The sequence below is a fragment of the Microchirus variegatus genome, assembly GCF_963457635.1.
Source record: "Microchirus variegatus genome assembly, chromosome: 6".
NCBI classification, from domain to species: Eukaryota; Metazoa; Chordata; class Actinopteri; order Pleuronectiformes; family Soleidae; genus Microchirus; species Microchirus variegatus.
In genome coordinates, this window is record NC_139807.1 from 27265952 (window position 1) to 27288344 (window position 22393).

Consider the following 22393-nt stretch of genomic DNA (forward strand, 5'->3'; position numbering starts at 1 on the left):
AGACCCTCATATTAGTATGAATGGACTAAAAGCTACAGTATAAGGAAATGTGTAGCAGCTCTCTGTGGACATGGACCGTGGGAAGCATGACCTATGACCTAAGAGGGAGTTGAGTATTCAGATGAACACACACACACTCAAACAACACTGCATTGACATTCATTCCTTTGGTTCAGCCGAACCAAAGCCTTTTTTCCCAAACTTAACCAGAACTACACTGTTAGCAATTGATGTCATTTCTACAGTAAATTGTTACAGCAATGTATTGTATTAGTGTTTTTATTGTGATTGCCAATAGGAAATTATGGGAAATGTATGGACAGTCTTGTATTATTATTGTAAATACACTGTTCCGCACTGTACAAGTGGATATTTACAGTGGTTTTACAACAACTGCGTTGCATCGTGGGATCGCTACGGTCAATTTTGAAACTGTAAGCGGTTAGCGCCAGCGAGTAGTTGTTATTTTCTGTTTTGTTAGGCTACCGCAGAATTAATGTTTTGCGTTCAGGCTGTCTGACAGGGCCGTGTAACAAAGCACTCGATCTTTTAAAATCACATATGCATGCATTTTGTGCCTCAAAAAAAATCTATTTATCATTGTACCCTATTGTTGTTTGCCATTAATCGTCTAATAAGTGGTGAAATCTAATGTTTATTTAATTTTGGGACAAACACTGCCTCCTTCCTTGCGACTCACCTAAACTTTTGGTTTCGTTCGTTCTTGTGCGTAACTGCGTATTACTCAATCCAAGCCTGGAGGCCGGCGCCAGCTGTTTTTAATCGATGTAGCCTATTTGTTTGCCATTAATCGTCTGATGTGATGAATTAATTAATGTGCTGTTTAATTTCAGGACAATTGCTGTAGGCCTGCTGACTATAACGTGATTTTTTTAGAAATGTAAAAAAAAAAAAGAGTAAAAAAAGAGTACAAATAGTGGCCCACCCTACTTTGCAAAAGTCCACCCTATTGAAAAATCCTGGCTACGCCACTGGTGTGATGTCTCTCTCTCTCTCTGTGTGTGTGTGTCTCTCTCTCTCTTTGTAATATTTATTTATGGGATGTCAGGGTCACAGAGAGCAGCTCATGCACCCTTTCACGAGTGTCCTGCAGGTCCTGCTGTAGTTATGCGACTGTAAATAGAAGGTCTACGGTTACGATGATGCTGCAGGTGATTTGTGTGTGTGTCGTTACCTTCATATCCAGAGCAGAAGTTTCTATGTGTTCATGCACATCTTATGACTCAGGTGACTGTGGTGTGTATATGTACATGTGTACGCACACGATGATCCTACAAGCAAACAACTTTGCGGAGGCTACACACAGATTTACACTGGCCACAGATTTATCATCAGGAAACCTTCAGCCATCAGCGTGTCCTCACAGTGATAGTTTTGAGCCAAAATGTGTCGTCACAACCCAATAAAAGACACACACACACACAGTCTCTGAATGCCACAGACGTAGAAACAGAGACTGCTAATGGTCTCATTTTATTCTTGATTAGATAATTAATTTGACCATTTAGCGGCGTATGAAAAAAATGCTCAGCTATTTGAGAAATAAATTAGGCAGAACAGACTGGAGAGTAACCGCGTCACACACATCCAGATTGATCATTGTGTTAATTGGATGAGAAAAAAACTCACAAACTGTGTAGTTGTTGTTGTTCTGCTATTCTTATATATTATATTCTTATAGACTTCCATTGTTCTTCTGTTATAAATCTTACAGAAGTGTAGAGATTCCTGCTCCTCTGCTGCAATCAGTGTGTGATGCAGGCGCGTAGCCACATAAGGGCCAATGTGGGCCAGTGCCACTATGATTGACAGCTGGCCCACCCTAACAGAAGTGCATTAACTTGAATTGGATGGCGAGAGATTAAAGCGGAACTAGACCGGAAGTTCCAATTAACGCTGTTTTTAAGTGTGTATCTGCGTCATTACCTTGTTTAAGAAACGCTGAAGCCACTGCTAAGAACGCTGTGTTTTATTGTAATCTTGAGCTCAGCGAGATCTCTGAAAATCCCGTTATAGTAACGTAAACACCGGTTCTCCCCCCTCTGGAACGGTGGATGCACTGCTCCTCATTATCAAAACATTGTTTTAACAGTGTTTAAAATAGCTTCTTCACGACTCCCCGCCGCAGTCCCTTTTATGACTTTGACCCAGAGTCAGACCCAGAGTCAGAAGACACTGTCGCTCGTGAAACACCTCCACAACGGACGTTATTCTTCTTCTGTGGTTCAATGTACGCAACCGGATGTGCCCGGACTAGTGCCCGGAGCAGGACGATCTGCTGCATCCGGAGAACCCATGTTTACGTAACCGGACCGGGTTTTCTCAGAGATCTCGCTGAGCCCGAGATTACAATAAAACACAACATTCTCAGCAGTGGCTGAAATGTTTGTTTAGAACCTTCAGGGCTTCTTAAACAAGGTAATGACGCAGATACACACTAAAAAACAGCGTTAATTGGAACTTCTGGTCTAGGTCCGCTTTAAATTCAGACAATTTATTTTTAAATATGTAACTGTAATGTAGTAAAATCTAATTAAATGAAATTAAATGTAAGAAACAGTGAGAGAAAGAATACATTTGATGTTGTAACATAAAAGGTGTTTGCACGTGAACCAACAACAAGGCAGTGGCAGCTGATGGTTTTGTTGAGTTGAAACAGAAACTATAAGCTGCAGAATGAAAGTGTTGTTCCCTACAGGGCGAACAAGGACTTCCCGCCCCCCTCACTTCTCCGTCTCCATCTGTCTTTCTTCTCCTCCAAACACACAATCCATCACCGTCACAAATAACAGAGGACTGTAGGTAGTCTTGTCTTTCTCCCGGCTCTGAGTGATGCAGAGTAAATCTGCCGTGGCATTAATGCAGCAGACTGGACTGGAGGAGGAGGAACTGCAGCAGTTTCTCAGCTGTTTCACATCAACTGCGAGAGGAGAGTTTCCTTCGAAAAAACACACGGACACAGCGTGGTTTCTATTCCGTCGAGCGCAATATACGGTATCGGTAAATCTTTCATGTGGCGTTAAGTACAAGGGAAGTCTGGGGTCAACAGAATGTTGTATTCAATAACACATCGTCTCACAATGGTGCACCTGTTTTTCCACTCAGACGTGAACAGATCCCATCTCCGAGTATCCAGACGCTGCGCTCTGCATTGCGTTGTCTCGACTGTGATGTGTCAGAGTGGAGGATGTTGCGCAAGAAGTCTGTCTCACCTTTTCTATTAATAACCCACCTGTCTCTCTTCAACAACTCAAAGCCCCCAAGAGAGAAATGAAAATAGCATTTCCTATTAATCCTGTTTATTATTATGCTGTGTTTCTGAAGCATAACCAAGAAGAGAGTTGTTTCCTTTCCTTTCCTTTCCTTTCCTTTCCTTTCCCTGAGTGAGATGAAAAAGTTTGATCGATGCCACTTTAATGCTCGTCTTTTCAAGATAAAGGCAGCGGTGGCTCAGCTTGGCTCTGTCATGTCAAGGTCACGAGGGAACTCGTGTGACTCCCTAACCCAGTAGCCTAATTTGTGAGCTTTGAAACAGCTGGAAACAGCAGTGAGCAGTTGATCATCTCATCAAAGTCCCAGCGAGAAACTAAATGAATACATTTCCCCAAATGCCCAACTGTGTATAATTAGCGTATTTTGTTCAAATAACGGTTCAGAACCAGAGAATAATTATTTAACGCTGCCACGAAATAAACAGATGCACAACAACGAACACAGCTGTTCGTTCAGAATATGGTTGCAGATTAATAATCATCTGTTAACTAATTCTACTGACTGAACTTGACTGTTATATGAAGTATATGCACAAATCTAACTGACTTTGCTGAGTGAGCGTGTTTCCGTGGATACGACCAGCGCCAGGGAGCCAGAGAGTCTAAAATGGCTGCCAGCAGAAAAAGAAGGAAAGACAGATTTTGGCCAAAGTCCATCAAGAAAATTGTTGTTTTTTAGTTGTTTAGCAAGTTTGTGTCACTTAGTCTGAGGCAAAGTTTGAGACAAAAACTCTGCCTCGAATATTCGTTTAATTCTTACGCGGCCTGTATAGTGCAGGGATCATTGTTCCAGACGGATGCCGCACATCCTGATTTCACATGGACGTATAATAAAATGTGGATAGAGCACCTCCCCTTTGGCACCATTCATTCCTATAAAGCTGCTCACCCAGCGCATATGCCAAAAAAGTTTTTGATTTCTGCGTTTATTTCCGGGGTTATGGGGCCCATAGAGCTTTCGGCAGTAATCCCAAAATGCTCTCTCGGCTTTGTGAACGAGCGATACGCTCTATCGACTTGCTCGGGGCGCGTCCATGAACAGTGAAAGGCATGATGGGAGTACGCTAATGACGTGCGCTAGCGGATTTCACGAATACCGGACGTCACGTTAGCGTAGGGTTTTAACCATGGATTTGTAAATAAATGCAAAACCAATGAAAGTGAAGTGAATACAGTTAAAGATTAAAATGATCAATAAAAAGGGTTTATTTAATTGACCGTGGCTATTAGTCTATATATGTGCTACAGGAATCATGTTGTTTTTGTCTGATTGCCCTTATATAATTGTATGTTTATTATTAGGAACAACACCAACGTGTTAAAGTAGTTTTATAACTCCTGATTCTTGTTTTTTATTCAAATATATTCAACTATAATTCGCGTGTTCATCACATTTTGTTTTTGGGTAACATCTACTGCACGTCAGGGAGTGGATCCCTCACCTGTGGTTCTCCCCAAGGTTTCTATCTTTTTTTCCCTGTTATAAGAGTTTTTTCCCTGGTAGTTTTTCCTTACCCTGGTCGAAGGTCTAAGGGCAGAGGATGTTACTAACCCTGTGAAGTCCTATGAGACAAACTATGTTTTGTAAACTGTGGGCTATACAAATAAAGATTGATTGATTGAAAATAAATGCTAATGAGCGACGAATAAATAACTAAAACCCGCTTTATCATAATATTTTTTTAAAGTTTTTATATCGTACAGTTCCCTGACAGTTGCACCGCTCCCGAGACGCCACGACTGCATTTTGCTGTGCTCGTACACAGGCTGTGACATCACTCTGGGAAATAAGATTTGGGCTTTTAATGGCATTTAGGAAGATTTTATCAAAAAGGAAACAAATTAAAAATATAGAATATAAAGATCTATAAAAGTCTGTGTCCATGTCTCGAGGACACACCTGTGGACACTTTTACTATTGTGGTCAATGGGAAAATTGCTTCTTTTTTTAAAATTAAAATACCAATAAGCCTACCTAGATTTTAGCCTTTTGTTTAATAGCTAAAATCTGTACGTAAACAACTGTCAGTGTTTTTAATGCCTCCCGTAACCATACTTAAAAGAATTGTGATATATAAAAGTGAATTCCTAACCCGATCACACACCACATTCAAATTATGTCAGAGAAGAAAACTGTGTCTTAAACGGTTTGGAGGAACTCCAGTCATCCTGGATCACAATTCAGCGCATGGACTCCCACAGTTGGCAGATGGGCTGCTACAGCATTGCCAGCTGGTGTATTAGTCACCTGCCAGTCAACGCTGGGTAGAGGCGAGCAATACAATCTGCAACAGATTTGGATTGGAGACCTATCTGAAGGAGGGGAGCAGCTAATATAGACTTCTTTGCGGGGTACAGACTGTTCCGTAAAGGTAAGAGGATTCAGCTCTCACTGTGCACAACGTGTGATCAATTACAACTCATGCCTCAGTGCTGCTATGTTTTCCTTTGATCCCAATAAGAGGCAAAAAAAATTGCTCATGTCTCTTTCTTTGGTCGAGCGTTACATGGAGGCACAGGAAGGAAAAGGAGAATGTGAAGGTTACTCTGTGTGTGTGTGCGTGTGTGTGTGCGTGCGCGTAAGGAAGGTGACAAAACTAATGGGAGTACGGCAAGCGAGAGGGGAGGGGTGAACATGACTAGTGCCCGGACCAGGACGATCTGCTGCTCCAGACAACCGGTGTTTACGTAACCGGACCGGGTTTTTTCAGAGATCTCACTGAGCCCGAGATTACAATAAAACACAGTGTTCTCAGCAGTGGTCGAAATGTTTGTTTAGAACCTTCAGGGCTTCTTAAACAAGGTAATGACGCAGATACACACTAAAAAACAGCATTAATTTGAACTTCCGGTCTAGGTCTGCTTTAATACTTTTACTTTTTAAGAGATTCACTGTGCTTGTTCCTGTTGTTCATTAAAAACAGTAATTAGTTTGAAAGTATTTCTATGTTTGTCCATTTATTACATTTGGGGATTCTTGGCGCCGTCCCATGCCACCCTGCCAAGACCTCTTGCCCCCGCTCTGCCACCCCATGTAGAATTTCATAGATCCGCCACTGAAACACAGAGAACAATCATTCACTCTGACACTCACACCTACAGCCTGGAAAATACTGGAGAAAACCCACTCATACACAGAGAGAACATGCAAACTCTGCACAGAGACTCCCAGACCAAGACTGAACACTTGATATCAATAAAGCGAAATACAGTAATCCTATCTTGTTGCATGCAAACATGTCACAATCAAAGGTCAAAGCAAAAGACAAAGAAAATTCCGTCCTTCTCTGATTTGATTACAGGGATACGATCGACTGACATGCATGCAAAGGAACTCTCCATGAACTGGACACAATCCACCGCTCTGCTGTTCACATGTTTCATTCAGAACTCACCAGTGTCTGCTTTATCCTCAGGTAACATGACCTTCCCCACATACTCGTCCTCCTCATATTCATTGGTTTACACTCATCTATAATTCTCCAAGGACATTCACATCTATATCTGAGCCAGCGACTGCATCCAGTAGCAGCAAAGCAAGTATATCACACATTCTGCGAATTGCATTAACATCCACAGAACCAAGTCTTTTAAATGAGTGGAACTTATTACAACAAAAGACACTGACAATGGATGCTTTTATCTCTGTCTCTGCCCTCTGACAATTTTGAAGTTTCTTAAGACTTCATGTATATGTGTGGGTTACTGTTACCCCTGCGAGTGTTGTCTGGTAGTACTTGCCAGGCCAATTTTTATAAATAAAGATAAAATAAACTTCATTAAACTCGCTATAAAGTGACAAAAAATGTCTTAAAGGGATAGTTCTGAATTTTGGACATAAGACCTATTTTCCAACACAGCCGGTGTGATGGAGACGTCTGGAGACGTTCGCTGGTGCTATGTCAATGGGGGACCGTACCTATGTTCCCTGGGTCCTATGTTCCCCGTTTTTCCCAAAAAAGGTCCACTTCGTATGTGACAGGGGAACATAGGACCCTTTTTTTTGAAAAAGGGTAGGGTTAGGATTAGGGTTAGAGAAAGGGTCCTATGTTCCCAGGTCACATACAAAGCGGGGAACATGGGACCCGGGGAACATAGGTAAGGCCCCCCATTGGCATAGCACCAGCGAACGTCTCCAGACATCTCCATCACATAGGTACGACTCCGTCAATGGTACCTGCTAGCATGGCATTAGAAACACTCATACCGACTCCAAAGTTCACCCGAGGCAAATCAATTGTAACGGCAGACTATCGATGTACATATCTGTGTTGATAGAATGTTTGAAATAAAACTTACCTCGCAATTTGAAGGATTTATGTCTCAGCAGCAGCAGCAGCAGCACGTCATACTTCTTATTAGGCATCGGCGGACTGATTCCGCTGCTGCTGAGAAAGTAGTCCCTCAAAAATTCATGCGATGCAACGTTAGTTTAGTTTCAAATATTATTCTATTCAATATTCTAATGCCATGCTAGCAGGTACCATTGACTTGAGCTAGCCATAGCACCAGCGAACTCAGCAACTAGAAGAACTGAATGAAATTTCTTGAAAACGTCTCCAGACGTCTCCATCACACCGGCTGACTTGGAAAATAGGTCTAATGTCCAAAAATTCCGAACTATCACTTTAAAGACTTTGTCACCCCACGAAAAATTGTGTCACTCACCACCTTGCCCAATTTGAATGATTATTTTATATTTTACTTTGGCTAATTCAGGAGTAATATTGTACTCATTTTTAGCTTGTATACTGTGTTCTCTTGTGTATACTACTGTGTATACTGTGTGTATACAGTGTATACTACTCTCCTTTTACTCTATTTTTTTTATTATTTTTTTTTTTATATATATATACTGTCAACCTGTATTTTTATTTTATTCAAAAGCCCTACTAGGGACCAGTGTTGTGAATTAGCTTTAGCTAAAAACACTATGATGCATGCATCGGATGACTTGTCTATGTTTTTGTATCTGTCCCTATCTAAATAAACCTTAATAATAATAACACACACGCATGCGCACGCACGCACGCACGCGCACACACACACGCACCCACACACGCGCGTGGGAATAATGGACTTATTCTATGAGCCAACTGTCACTATCCATTATTTGTGCAATAACAAAACCCTTGTTACAATAACACATGTGCAGTACGTCTCTGCTGATTATCCAAATAAATGTGCTCTTATAAACTCTGTGGCTCTGACGGCTTCAGCCAATGTTTTCACACTTTAACACTTTTACTGTACATACTTTACATATTCATGTAATGTCCATGAACATCATTGTTCATCAGTGTTTGGACAGAATGTTCATGTAAACGCTGCTCTGGTATCAAAGTCCCTGTTCAACAAACATGTTAGAGAAGTGGCATTTTCACAGTTTCCTCACAGTGTCACACAAACACAGAGCTGCTTTAGCTGCAGTCTTGTTCTCCTGTTCACCTGCAGCCTCACAGCAGGAGTCTGCTCTTCTTTCTCATCTTATTCTCCCCTTTATTTCCTCATCTTGAGGAAACTTAACGAGAGCTTTTCTTTCCTGTGCGTTCTTGCATCGAGAGAAGACACGTTTTTACGTGACAAATACATCCCGGCGAGCTGGCAAATCAAAGTCAGTCGTGTAGGAGCAGGAGCAGTTACGGGTAAACGCTGATAAAGGCCACTGAGGGATTATACATCGTTACAACGTGTGGAGAAGATATGCCTAAAACATCCTGAACAGATGACTCTACAGTTTTTTAATAACATACTGTATATGATGTGTGAAGAGTGAGGAGAATCTCTGGATTTGCTTTATAGAGATTTTATATTTGGATTATAATGAAAATGTCCTTATGATGTTGACCACAGATCTTAAATCTACAATTTCTACAATCACCTTTAATAGTGTTGTCCTTCACCAGAGCAAATATCAATATTTTAATTAACAAATAAGGGCGCTCTAAAGTAAACAGTCCCTGTGAATTTCACTCGCCAGGCGCTGCTGAAATTAATGAGGGAAACGGGCCGAAGTTACCTGGCTGAAGAAGAGACAGTTTACAGCGGGATAAAGGTGAAGAAAGTTACGTTAAGAGATGCTCCATCCATGTTCAATACATTTATAAATCTTGCGACTCAGGAACAGCGTCAGAAAAGAGGATTTCTATCGGCTCGTTTACAGCAACTAAGAGGTTTTTGACCATAAAAACAAGTTAATGTATGTAAGTAGACCTCCATAACTAACATATATGTGCAACAGGACCACTCTAGGTCTGCTTTAAGTTCTAAAACAATAAACAGAGCTGAATCATAAATAGAATATGTATATGAATATGTAAAGTATGTACAGTAAAAGTGTTAAAGTGTGAAAACATTGGCTGAAGCCGTCAGAGCCACAGAGTTTATAAGAGCACATTTATTTGGATAAGCAGCAGAGACGTACTGCACATGGGTTATTGTAACAAGGGTTTTGTTATTGCACAAATAATGGATAGTGACAGTTGGCTCATAGAATAAGTCCATTATTCCCACTTGTTTTGTATTCTGTTCAAAAATGGAACGGCGACGTTCATTTCTGGGATTCTGGTACATTTTATATTGGATCTGAATAGTAGTAAATAAGAATCACAATTCTTTTGTGAATCAATTTTTTTGCCACACCTCTACTAAATAGGCTGTAGCTGTGAGTGTGAGAGTGAGCCCCCACAACCCTCGAAAATTGGAACTTCTTTGACCACGTCAGCAGCTGCATAAACCGGACAACAACTGGATCTCGGTTCAGTTCATTACAACACGGTGTGAATATTCCCAACGTTCACAGACCGTCACAGTCTCTGTGCTGCTAAACGACACGCGTGATCGGCAACAGCACGCTTTACACATTTGTGTTAATAAGCTAACACAACAGCCCCGGGGACTATTTATGGGCTTAGAGAAGTCATGATTGATTTAGTTATGGATTTGATGTTTTTATAAGCAGAACATCTCAAGTAATCATAGCTGCCTCACGCTTTGTGTTCTGATGGAGCGTTTTTATACGAATGTACAGTTGGTCTTCAACAGGTAATAAAGCATTTGTTTCAGTGGGTAAAGTGTTGTACAGGCATCACATCTCCATCAATCACAAAACGTCACAGTGACAAAGCAATAACTCTTCTTGTGTTACTGCTTTGTTCAGGGTTGACAGCCGAGTGTGTGTGTGTGTGTGTGTGTGTGTGTGTGTGTGTGTGTGTGTTCTTGTACTTGTGGCATACTGAGGACCACTGACGGTTTTTAACCAACCAAGTGAGGTCATTTTTACAAAGTGAGGACATTTTGGCCGGTGCTCACTTTGTTTTCATTCAAATCACTTCCTTAGGTTGTAAACATGCTATATGCTATATGTTTTTAACAGGTACAAAAACCCTGTTTTCCAGCCCCGGTGTTTCACACACGTTTTGCTCTGGGGCTCCACCTGCAGACATTTAATGGTACTGCACCCAATGGTTCTTTATAGATGTCGTTCATGAAGTAGATATTTGTAACTGTGTTGATTTATAAAGTGGAAATGCTGGTCCTCACTTTGTCAGCAACCCAGTCCTCAGTATGCAGCAAGTGCAAGAATGCGTGTGTGTGTGTGTGTGTTCTTGCACTTGCAGCATACTGAGGACCAGTGAGGGTTTTTAACCAACAAAGTGAGATCATTTTTACAAAGTGGGGACATTTTGGCCGGTCCTCGCTTTGTTTTCATTTAAATTATTTCCTTAGGTTGTAAACATGCTATACTGCTATGCATGCTATAAAAAAACTTTTTCCAACCCAGCTTTTTCACACAGTTTGCTCTGCGGGTCCACCTGCAGACATTTTATGGTACTGCACCCAGTGGTTCTTTATAGATGTCATTCATGAAGTAGATATTTGTAATTGTGTTGATTTAGTGGAAAGTGGAAATTCTGGTCCTCACTTTGTCAGCAACCTGGTCCTCAGTATGCAGCAAGTGCAAGAATGTGTGTGTGTGTGTGCGCACTCACCACAAGAGAGAGCGGCCTCTTCCACGACACCACTCCAATCAGTCCAGAGAGCAGCACCTGGCAGAGAAGACCCAGAGAGAAGGCACTATAAGAGGCGCATGATACTAACAATTACGTTGACACACATTCGTATGATTCATCTTTCTGTTTTGCTTATATTTCCCTTTCGATCGCCACATTATTTCCTATAATAAACTCTTTAAATGGACAGCCATATATTAGATATTAACAATGCACTTATGGATGCACTTTGCAAACACGGGTGTCCTTTTAATTAGGAGTCCTCTTAAAATTGCTGTGACTGATTAGATTTTCATTTGCAATAATTTCATGACTTTTAAAAGGTTGAGTGAGTGTGTAACATTTAAGTGGGTTAATGGCAGAAATTAAATATATATATATATATATATATATATATATACGTGTTTGTAAAAGTGTTTTTAAGTACAAGACCACTTTGTTGTGTCTGATACAGACGTCTCAAACTCCAGTATCTGCTGATATCACATCAGTCCGATACAGACCTTTACAGACCTCTCAAACCATGAAGCTGTTAACTGTAGTAACACATTTTTATTGTTAGAATCTGCATTTTTTATGTACTCAATATACGGTTCCTGCCATCGCAATATTGTTTCACCACCCCAGGTGCCACGCTGCAGTATTGGCTATTTTCCCTGTCAGATGTGAGCTTGTGTGGGTCTTTTCCACAGCGCCATTTGGAAAGCAACTCATTAAAACATTAAAAATACAAAATTACAAATAAAATAATTTGCATTTTGTCTGGTTATAAAGGATAAGAAAGCATGCAAAGTGTAATATGTACGTAGATCATATTATGTAAAACTGAAATGACAAAGATCTTTAGGAAACAAAACATGTTTTTCAGTGACACTGTAACATGTTTAAACTCAGGCTGGACGATTATGGAAAAAATATTAGTCACAATTATTCTTGACTGATATTGAAATCATGATTAATAGACACCATATTCAGTGATTTCGAAACTTGATTATTTATTGAACCACCAAAACGCAACTTTAAATATAATTTAAAAGAACAGCCAGAAATTACGGAGCCCCCAAAGTGACATGAGGAAAAAATTCTTGAGTTTCAAAGTCGAGATCTCGAGTTTCCAAAATATATGAAAAAAGATTCAACACAAGTCACACGCTTGCTGCAGCTGCACGTAACATAAGTGCATTCAAGGTGTTTTTCGAGCATAGGAATTTACAAACACACCGTGCCATGCAGCGCATTTATCGTTTTTCTTCGATTATAATGTTTTTATGATCATGAGAAGCCAAAATCAAAATCATGAATAAAATTCAATTAATCGTCCAGCCCTAGTTTAGACCCCCCTCAAATTTTGCCTTTGAGGCTTTCAGGGGGTCTCGAGTGTTAGTCAGGGGGGTTTAACCCCCCTAGACCCCCCTGTATTTTGCACAGTGCACTATAGTCCTTTATTGAAGTAAAAATGATGTTAAAGGAACCTGTTAAATAGATCGCCGTGCTGCCAGTTATGAAATCTATGCAAAACTGATGACATTTCATCCATTCCATCCATTTCCATTCCAACTATAATGTTATTTACCCTAAGAAAAAAATAAAAATACTGGTACTGAATTCCACTTCCCCACTTTGAAGGCGAACACATATTGTTCAACGGCAGCATTTATTTATTGTTTTTTACTTTTGGTGTCCAGGCTTCTCTTCCACATATTACATTCTCTCTCTCTCTCTCTCTCTCTCTTCATCTTGCAGCAAATGGATGAAAATATAAAGTTTGAAGGGACGACTGACAGAAAAGGCAGTAAGCTTTTTCTGGGACTGCAATGTGTGATGGCACATTTTCTTTCTCTCACAGTTGGTTTGGATCTTAAAATCTATTCTAACATGATCTCAGCGTCTTGTTAAGTGTGACTCACTGCTTACACAACCTGGTCCACCATACATGCATTACATTGTACCAGCTGCTAATTTCAGTGAAATTAGCAGCTTAAGGCTGAGACCTCAGGATATTCAGATTTTTAATAGAGGACGTAAATAACAGAAGAAGATGATTTAAGGAGTTAAGGGGTCTTAAAAAGTCTTAAATCCAATAATTTGAATTTAAGGCCTTAAAATGTCTAAATTTCTCCTAAAATCTCCTAAAAGATCCTAAATACAGTTTTGAAAGGTCTTAAAAATCTATTATCATAAGTTTTAATTAAAACATGCATAAACTTCAGTCTCGCTTTGAAAAGTTTCTATTTTTGAGGATGTGATAACATAACTGTAACACGGAACTATTGTCGGCCACCTGTGCTGCCCGGTGAGAATTTATCGAGCACAACTAGCTAGTGTGCTGTGAGCGCGCCGCGGTGTGTTACAGCTTAGCATAGCAGCGGAGAAAACTTAACGAAAGCCCTCAGCTAAGCAGAATTGCTTGCATAAGATGGGTAAGTGAAATGGGTCTTAAATTGTATTCATTATGGTCTTAAAAACGTCTTAAAAGGTCTTAAATTTGACTTGTTGAAACCTGCAGAGACCCTGGAGTCAGCTCTTTGAAAATGGTTTCACGATCAGACACTTTATTTATTGAGAAAATCACAATGAAATTCAAGGTAAAACATTCTAATGTCTCGTCCTGTCAGAAAACGTTGCCAGGTCAGACAATCTTTCATTTACTGTGAAGGACTGTTGTTATTGTTGCTGTGTGACTGCAGTGCTTCATCTTCAACTGTTTTCCGGGACTTATTTTGTCCTCCATGTTTTCACCATTAGCACTAATTTGTCTTTTTTACATTGTGTGCTCCATCTGCCTGAAACCAGTTACCTTGCAGTTCGATGCTGAGATGAAACGACTCAAATTAACCTGGAACATCATGCTGTGAGGTTCTCTGCTTCCCTCTCAATATACACCATGGTATTTTTTTTGTTTGTTTTACTTCCATCTGTTACTGTTCTGTCTGTTTGATTTAAATCCAGATTCAGCCGGCGTCATTAACACAGACTGTATGTTTGCATTCCGTGTGAATGTAACTGTTTTTTAATGACATGTCTGATTAAGTTTACATTAGAGGAGAAAACATTGGTTTCCTCAGCACGTTTCACGCGGGGCGTGGCGTTCACTGCTTAGCTCTGTAGGTGTGATCTCCTGTATGTGAGTGAACAAAGGGCACTCATCGCCTCCAGTGTTCTGTTACTCCACGGTCGCTCTCTCTGCCTTTCATCCCGTCTTCACCCTCCATTAAACACCAATACACTCTCTCCCCATCTTCCCTCACCTCAGCCTCTCTCTTCTCTCTCCAATGACTTTCTTGATGGCCACCTTTTCTATTTTTCGCCCATCTTTTCCTTTCTAATTTGTCCCACACCTCTGCTGTATTTCTCACTCCTGGACCGCTCACTTTCACCGCACAAAAACTCTCTTATTTCTATTTCCCCCTTCGTCTTGTTTCAGTCTCTAAGACAATCTTCCACTTCTTCACCCACCTTGTTACACGTTTTAACCTGGTGCACGGAGCATCAATATTTCATTTGAGTGCAACACACACACACACACACACACACACACACACACATAAACACACAAAGGACACGTAAGAATGCGAGTTTCGGAGCCAGAGAGTCCTCAAATTCCACTTTAGAGCAAAATCAAAGACAAACGTGTCTCGCTAATAATGCACCCACTCACGAGATGACTCTAAGCAAATCATGTTGTTTTTTCCTCTCTTCTCGATCAGTCAGTCAAGTTCAACTCTATTGCTAAAACATGGCAGACTCGCATATATGTAAGCTGCGTAAGAAACTGTCGTTTTTTTATTTATTCATGTTGGACGCACACTACCGACTAGAAATGTCCTTATTTTTGAAGGAAAAGCACTTTTTGCCAACGAATATAACATTAAATGAATCAGAAATACACTTTTGTTAATGTGGTAAACGACTATTCTAGCTGCAAACGTCTGGTTTTTAATGGAATATGTACATAGGTGTATAGAGGCCCATTTCCAGTGTTCTAATGGTACATTGTGTTTGCTAATCGCGTTAGAAGGCTATTCAATGATTAAAAAACCCTTGAAAACCCTTGTGCAATGATGTTAGCACAGCTGAAAACAGTTTTGCTGGTTCTTTGACGAAAGGGCAAAAATTACTATGTTTTCTCTTCATTTTGCAACTCTTTTGATGAATAAAAGTGAGACTTTTAGTAGAAAACACAACAAGAATTGTATAGGTAGCTTTTGAACGGTAGTGTATACAAAAAAGCTACTCGGCGTCGCTTCCCCGTCATCCTCGCTATGAGCCCGACTCTACTCTGCACCAGGGATTTTGTGAAATTGCTTCCCTTTTTTTCAGCAGATTCTGGAGATGGCCAAAACGGCGGCGTCCTCGCCCGCCGCGTCTGCAGAGAGACAAATCAAATTGCTGGCAGACTCTGCTGGGTTCACACATAGGCTACCACTGAGTGCAAATATTTCACTTTGCAGCTCTGTAATATGACTGCGAGAGACATTCTGCAGCCATTCTAGCTGATGTGTGTCTCTCTTATGATTCCTATCTGCAGTCCAAATTTAAAAGCTGGGTCATTTTTAGGGCTCGCACACATTTGTTGTGCAGGACAAAGTAAAGTCTGCTTTCCAGCATGGCACCACATTTTTGAATCACTCTTTGTACTCAAAGCTCTCACTTTAAAGCGGACCTAGGCTTAATAAGTCCAATTAACGCTGTTTTTTAGTGTGTATCTGCGTCATTACCTTGTTTAAGAAGCCCTGAAGGTTCAAAACAAACAGTTCAGCCACTGCTGAGAACGCTGTGTTTTATTGTAATCTCGGGCTCAGCAAGATCTCTGGAAAAACCCAGTCCAGTTACGTAAACCCCGGTTCTCCTGAACAGCAGATCCTCCTGCTCCGGGCACTAGTCCGGGCACTAGTCCGGGCACATCCGGTTGCGTACATTGAACCGCAGAAGAAGAATAACGTCCGTTGTGGAGATGTTTCACGAGCGACAGTGTCTTCTGACTCTGGGTCTGACTCCGGGTCAAAGTCATAAAAGGGACTGCGGCGGGGAGTTGTGAAGAAGCTATTTTTTAAACATTGTTAAAACAATGTTTTGATAATGAGTAGCAGTGCATCCACCGTTCCAGAGGGGGGAGCTGTGCTTCTGAGAGCGGGTGTGCTGAATATACAGGCCAATCACAAGACTCTGTCTTCTAAGTGAGAGAGTTGAGTCTCAAATCTCTCGGCTGGGAAACACAGTCAAAAAAGACGATTTCTATTGGCTCGTTTACAGCAACTAGGAGGTTTTTGACCATAAAAACAAGTTAATGTCTGTAAGTAGACCTCCATAACTAACATATATGTGCAACAGGACCACTCTAGGTGAGCTTTAACACTTTGATTTAGTAGAATTTCAGCAGGACAAACACGTTCACAAGACCCATCTTAGACAGAATAACACAACCCACGTCTCACAGGGGTTACATGTCAGGGTTTCACCAGCTTTCACAACTAAAGAAGCTTCTTTTGAATGAAAGTCCAGTTCAGTGACACTGTTTTCAACAGCTTACAGACAACGACGACCTGGTTCGATAAGGACCTACACAGACCTGTTTTGTGATTGTGCTTCTGTGGGTGAAAGTGAAAGCACTTGACTGTTCATGTGTAACAGTCGGGGGTAAACACGCACGCATGCATACACACACACACACACACACACACACACACACACACACACACACACACCTTCACATGCACGTTATGTCCGATTACTCAGTGTTAAGAAGCACTGACAGGAGACAGGAGTTGACTCTGTGGAAAGACTTTCTTCTTCTTGTCCAAACCAGAAAGCAAATGTGAAAGGGTGTAAATGAGCTGCTTCACTCAGACGATGGAGAGAAGAAGAAGAAGAAGAAGAAAAAGAAGAAGAAGAAGAAGAAGAAGAAGAAGAAGTAGCTGACTGAGAGGAATTCACACACGTTTGTGCGTCATCATGTGTTTTCACAGAGTCCAGGTCCAGTGTTAGGGGTTTTCTCCACATTAAACATGTATGAATGTGTGTGTGTGTAGATGTCTTAAGTGGGCTGTGTGGACCAGTTGTCAAGCAAAACCTATCTTTGTGACCTTGTGAGGAGAGTGTGGCAGTGCAACATCAATGTAATTGGCTTTTTGAGGAGTCCGGAGACCTAGTTTTAGGGTTTGTGTTCGGGTTAAGCATTTTAGTTGTGATGGTTAAGGCTCGGGAATGCTTTATGTCCACACAACAAAAGCATGTGTGTGTGTGTTAGGGCTGCACCTGACATCTGTTTTAACTATCGATTCATGTATTGATTATGTTTTTCAATTAGTTGATGAGCTGTTGATCAATAAAACGGTAAACACAAGCACCTTTGTCGACAAATCAAAGATATTTGGTTTAGTTCTGTTTTTTACATGTTTTTTTTTTGGCATAGACGAGAAATAAATAAACAAAATGCATCCATTCATCCATCTTCCACTGCTTTATCCTCCACATGTGGGGTGTGGATGTGACAGTGTGGGGGTGACAGCTGACACAGGGTGATAGTTGGGGAAATCAAATACATTTAAAAAGCAAAATAATCGGATAATAAGACCTCAGAGAGATTTTAGTTATCAATTAAACATCAAATTGTTGTTGTAGCCTCTCTCTGTGTGTGTGTGTGTGTGTGTGTGTGTGTGTGTGTGTAGGTGGGCCTGTTCTTGTTTATCTCTGATCCAGCGAGTGTCCCTGCTCCTCTCAGCTGATGGGAAGTCATTGTGGAACCTGGGAAATGGCCAGTTCGCGGTAACCACGGCAACCGCAGTGGCGCCATCCGTCTTGGCTGTGATGATTTTTTCTTTTTTTTTTTTCTTTCTCAAACCTCATTCTCAGTAATGGCTCCTTTTGATTGGTGCCATGCATACATGAATAAGAATGGGTTAAGGCTGTGAATTAGGTAGAGTTTGTGGCCGTTTCAGCTTTTATTATTTTATTTCTAATCAGTGACATAGAGACACAAACACCTACACTGCTGTCTAAGCACAACAGGAAGTCTTAACTTAATACAAAAATTTGATTTTTTTTCATTTTACATTTGCTGATCCCACATATTCTTTCAATTTTGTTTTGTCCAGTACATTTTCCATTATTTTCCCTCAGAAAATGCATTTTTCTGCTTTTTTCCATGACTATGTTAAAACATACAGTATATACAGAGGCTACAAGAATGTGCAATAATAGAGTGTCATTTTCTCCAACTATATAAATACACCTGTACAAAAAGTACTCAAATTTAGTTTAAAATCAGATTGAATTAGTGAAGTATGGAAATATGTCACAGTTCAAAGTTCACTTGGCTCATTTTTATGAAAAAAGCAAAGAAAAACGGTCGATTTTGCGACTTCTGCACGATTCCTTTACATCACTGCTAAAGATGTGATTTAAAACCTGAATGTGACCTATAAACACACACCCCCAGGATGTCCATATAAGGAGTTGTGTATTATTCCCACGGCGAATAAGGAAGGAAATCTTCTCCACTTCTTTCCTCTTCACATTGGCCCTGAATTTAAATATTTTTGTTTTCCTCACCCTGGATAAAAACTAGTGATCTAAATTCCCCTTAAATGTGAATTTGTCTGCGTATACACACACAGAATGAGTATAGTTTAGGGGCAAAGCAAGACATTTGAGGACGTCATCATTTTGAGGTTTGAGAAACAATTCACTTTTTCCTTTGTTTTCCGTGACATTACAAGTAAACTGGCTGATTAATCAATAACAGAAACCTACTGTACGAGCTGCAGCTCTCTATGCTACACACTACATTCATATTCCATTGTAAAACACAGGTGTTATCGGTGTGTGAAGTTGTACATTTTTGCTGTATTTGCCGTGACAGCCGCAGCACGCACACACACTTTTTCCTCTTCGTGTGTCTTTTGTGTGTCATAAAGCTGGCTTATTTATTTCAACCTTTTCACACTGACTTTTCAACACGTCACTGAGTTGTAAGTTGTTTTTTTTTGTATTGTTCTAAATGCTTTGTCGTGGGCCTCAAAACTAAATGTCAGCCGTCTGTGTGTATGTGTGTGTGTGTGTGTGTGTCATCAATGACTGTGACTGCCTGTGAAAAGCCAAACACTCACACACACTTTTATCGCTCTGCTCCATTCAGTGTGTGTGTCCTTGTGCACGTGTGTCACACTGGTGCTGAAAAGTTTCTCCCACTAATGAATCTTTATCATGCTCACTGTATCATGTCATCATCCACCAGCTGTTTGTCACTGCATCGTAATGTGAACGTCCTGCTGTTCACTGTTATCAAACACCACACGTCCTCAAATGTTATCCAGCACTAAACCTCTGATTGTTCCTGTCAACACAAGACTTCATGCTGTCAGAAACACAGCACTTTCAACTTTGAACTTGGAGGAAAGCGGACCTAGACCGGAAGTTCCTATTAACGCTGTTTTTTAGTGTTTATCTGCGTCATTACCTTGTTTAAGAAGCCCTGAAGGTTCTAAACAAACATTTCAGCCACTGCTGAGAACGCTGTGTTTTATTGTAATCTCGGGCTCAGCGAGATCTCTGAAAAAACCCAGTCCGGTTACGTAAACACCGGTTCTCCTGAGCAGCAGATCGTCCTGCTCTGGGCACTAGTTCGGGCACATCCGGTTGCGTACATTGAACCACAGAAGAAGAATAACGTCTGTTGTGGAGGTGTTTCACGAGCGACAGTGTCTTCTGACTCTGGGTCTGACTCCGGGTCAAAGTCATAAAAGGGACTGTGGCGGGGAGTCGTGAAGAAGCTATTTTTATGTTTTGATAATGAGGAGCAGTGCATCCACCGTTCCAGAGGGGGGAGCTGTGCTTCTGAGAGCGGATGTGCTGAATAGTATTGGCCAATCACAAGACTCTGTCTTCTGGGGGTAAGAGTGAAAAGAGGATTTCTATCGGCTCGTTTACAGCAACTAGGAGGTTTTTGACCATAAAAACAAGTTAATGTATGTAAGTAGACCTCCATAACTAACATATATGTGCAACAGGACCACTCTAGGTCCGCTTTAAGAAAAATGCAATATATAGAAATGTATAATTACACCTGTCACCCGCCTGTTTCTGATTCCATTAGTTTTATTTTCGAATTAGCATAGAAAATAATATAAACTATACCAACAGACACATTTTTGTCAGCATCACTGTGTGTGTGTGTGTGTGTGTGTGTGTGTGTGTGTGTGTGTGTGTGTGTGTGTGTGTACGTGTGTGCGCTAACCAGGTCTCAGTGACTAATGCTGCTAAGTATTGCATATTAATCCTGTTCAGGGAGAAGCCGAGGGGGGAAAAGCCACCACTGACTGACAACCAGTAAAGCTCTTATATGGTTGCTGCATGCTTTCACATCATTATCCCATCACACACACACACACACATGTACACACACATGCCCCTGTGCATTCTATATAGGCAGTGCCAATGCACAATGGATAGAGAGAGAACAGGTTTGCTATTCTTCTGAGGATACAGCTTTGACTTAAACAAAGCCGTATCCATAACATTAACCATAACCAGTTGATCCCCTACCCCAGCCCACTTCACTGAAATAGTCGGTTTCAATAAAACTACTACTACTGAACATTTCATTTCTCAGCTCTCACTTTGCGGAAAAAATATCGGGATATAGGGTACATCGATATTCAGCCTAAATATATTGGGATATGACTTTTGTGAGAAAAGTGAGAAACGGCCACTGTATCAATGTTATTCCGCTGCAACAACAACAACAACAGCAACAACAGTCTTTCTCTCTCAGAGGCCATTGCTCGCTGTAGCCAAAAGCACAACAACCTTGCGTAACGGCCCCTACTGACCGGGCGGGAAATTGCAGTGCGTATCCGTCACCACGACGGAGAAGTACGAAGGCTGGAGTGGTCTCCGTGGTTACGCAGTCGGAGATGTATAATGTGGCTTTAAGTGCCTTGTGTTTTATTTTATCGGTTGAAAAAGAGAAAACATTTCTGCCAAGCAGACGTGATTTCTGAAGATTACTTCAGGCATAGTTAAAAGAAAATCCATACGAGCTGACCTCAATTATTTTGTACATCCCACACTGTACGGTGGTGTCTCTCTGATCCTTTCACTGATTCTTACACTGAGTGAGAAGCACCTAAAAAGTAAATGATCACATAAGCTGTAAATGCTCATCTTCAAAACATACACTGAGAGCCTCTACAGGGGAAAAAAGAAAAAAGAAGGAAGACGCTATAAGCTTAACTCTGCATGCAATTTCACAGACAGAAAAGAAATGGAATTGCTTGAGATAGAGGAAGAAAAAAAAATCTAAACTGGCTTCTGTCTCACTGAGGAAATGTCTCTCTTTGTGGAATCTTTGTGTGTGTGTGTGTGTGTACATGTTCATGAAAGACAAGAGAAGGTGAGTGGTAGCATCACGGGAGCTGAACTCCTGATGCTTGTGACAGTTACAGCTGTAACCTTCAAGAAACCTTTGGTGGCCGTGAACGCGCAGCACAAAATGGGCCTCAAAGTGTAACCACGCTGCACTGAAGCTCATTTTCAACTGCAGATGATGCAAAGAAAGCCAACTGATTTCTACGCTGACATGTGCCTTGTTTTCAGCAGCAGCAGCAGCAGCGTCACTCCTCCTCCTCCTCCTCCTCCAAGTCTTTCATCCATCTCTTACACACCATTCCCTTTCCTCTACACCCACCCCCCACCACCACCACCCTTTGCTTCTCCAACCAACCCCTCCCCCATGTTGTATATCATCACTTCACCTCACAGCTCAGCAGCACCTCACCACCATCACCACCGTCACCATGGAAACAGTGGGTACAACAGCAGGTTGGATACCGCTGCTGCCTAGAGGCGGGGCTTCTCACGCACCCTTTAACGTCTGTGCTTTTGACTCATGGAGGTCTGAGTGTCTGTTGAGACAGAGTCGTCATCCTTCTGCATGTGAATCAGCCGGTGCTACAGCTAAGCTATGCTTCAACGTTCTTATTGGTGCCAGTGAGCTGCTGCCATGGCAACAAGACAGTTCACCATGATACGACAGCTTCCAAACAACAATTTAGGTTCAGTTGAATGCCAAGTGTGTAACATTTTGGT

General features: G+C 41.2%; 1 protein-coding gene across 1 annotated transcript in view; it reads right to left on the reverse strand.

The window, feature by feature from the left end:
• The window catches only part of fam189a1 (family with sequence similarity 189 member A1), a gene marked incomplete at both ends in the record, with an annotated part of 118476 nt that overhangs the window by 55884 nt on the left and 40199 nt on the right, over positions 1-22393 (reverse strand). The window contains one exon of the mRNA XM_083891801.1: positions 11285-11341. Within this exon, the coding sequence (XP_083747927.1) occupies positions 11285-11341 (57 nt within the window). The remainder of the gene's footprint in view (positions 1-11284; positions 11342-22393) is intronic.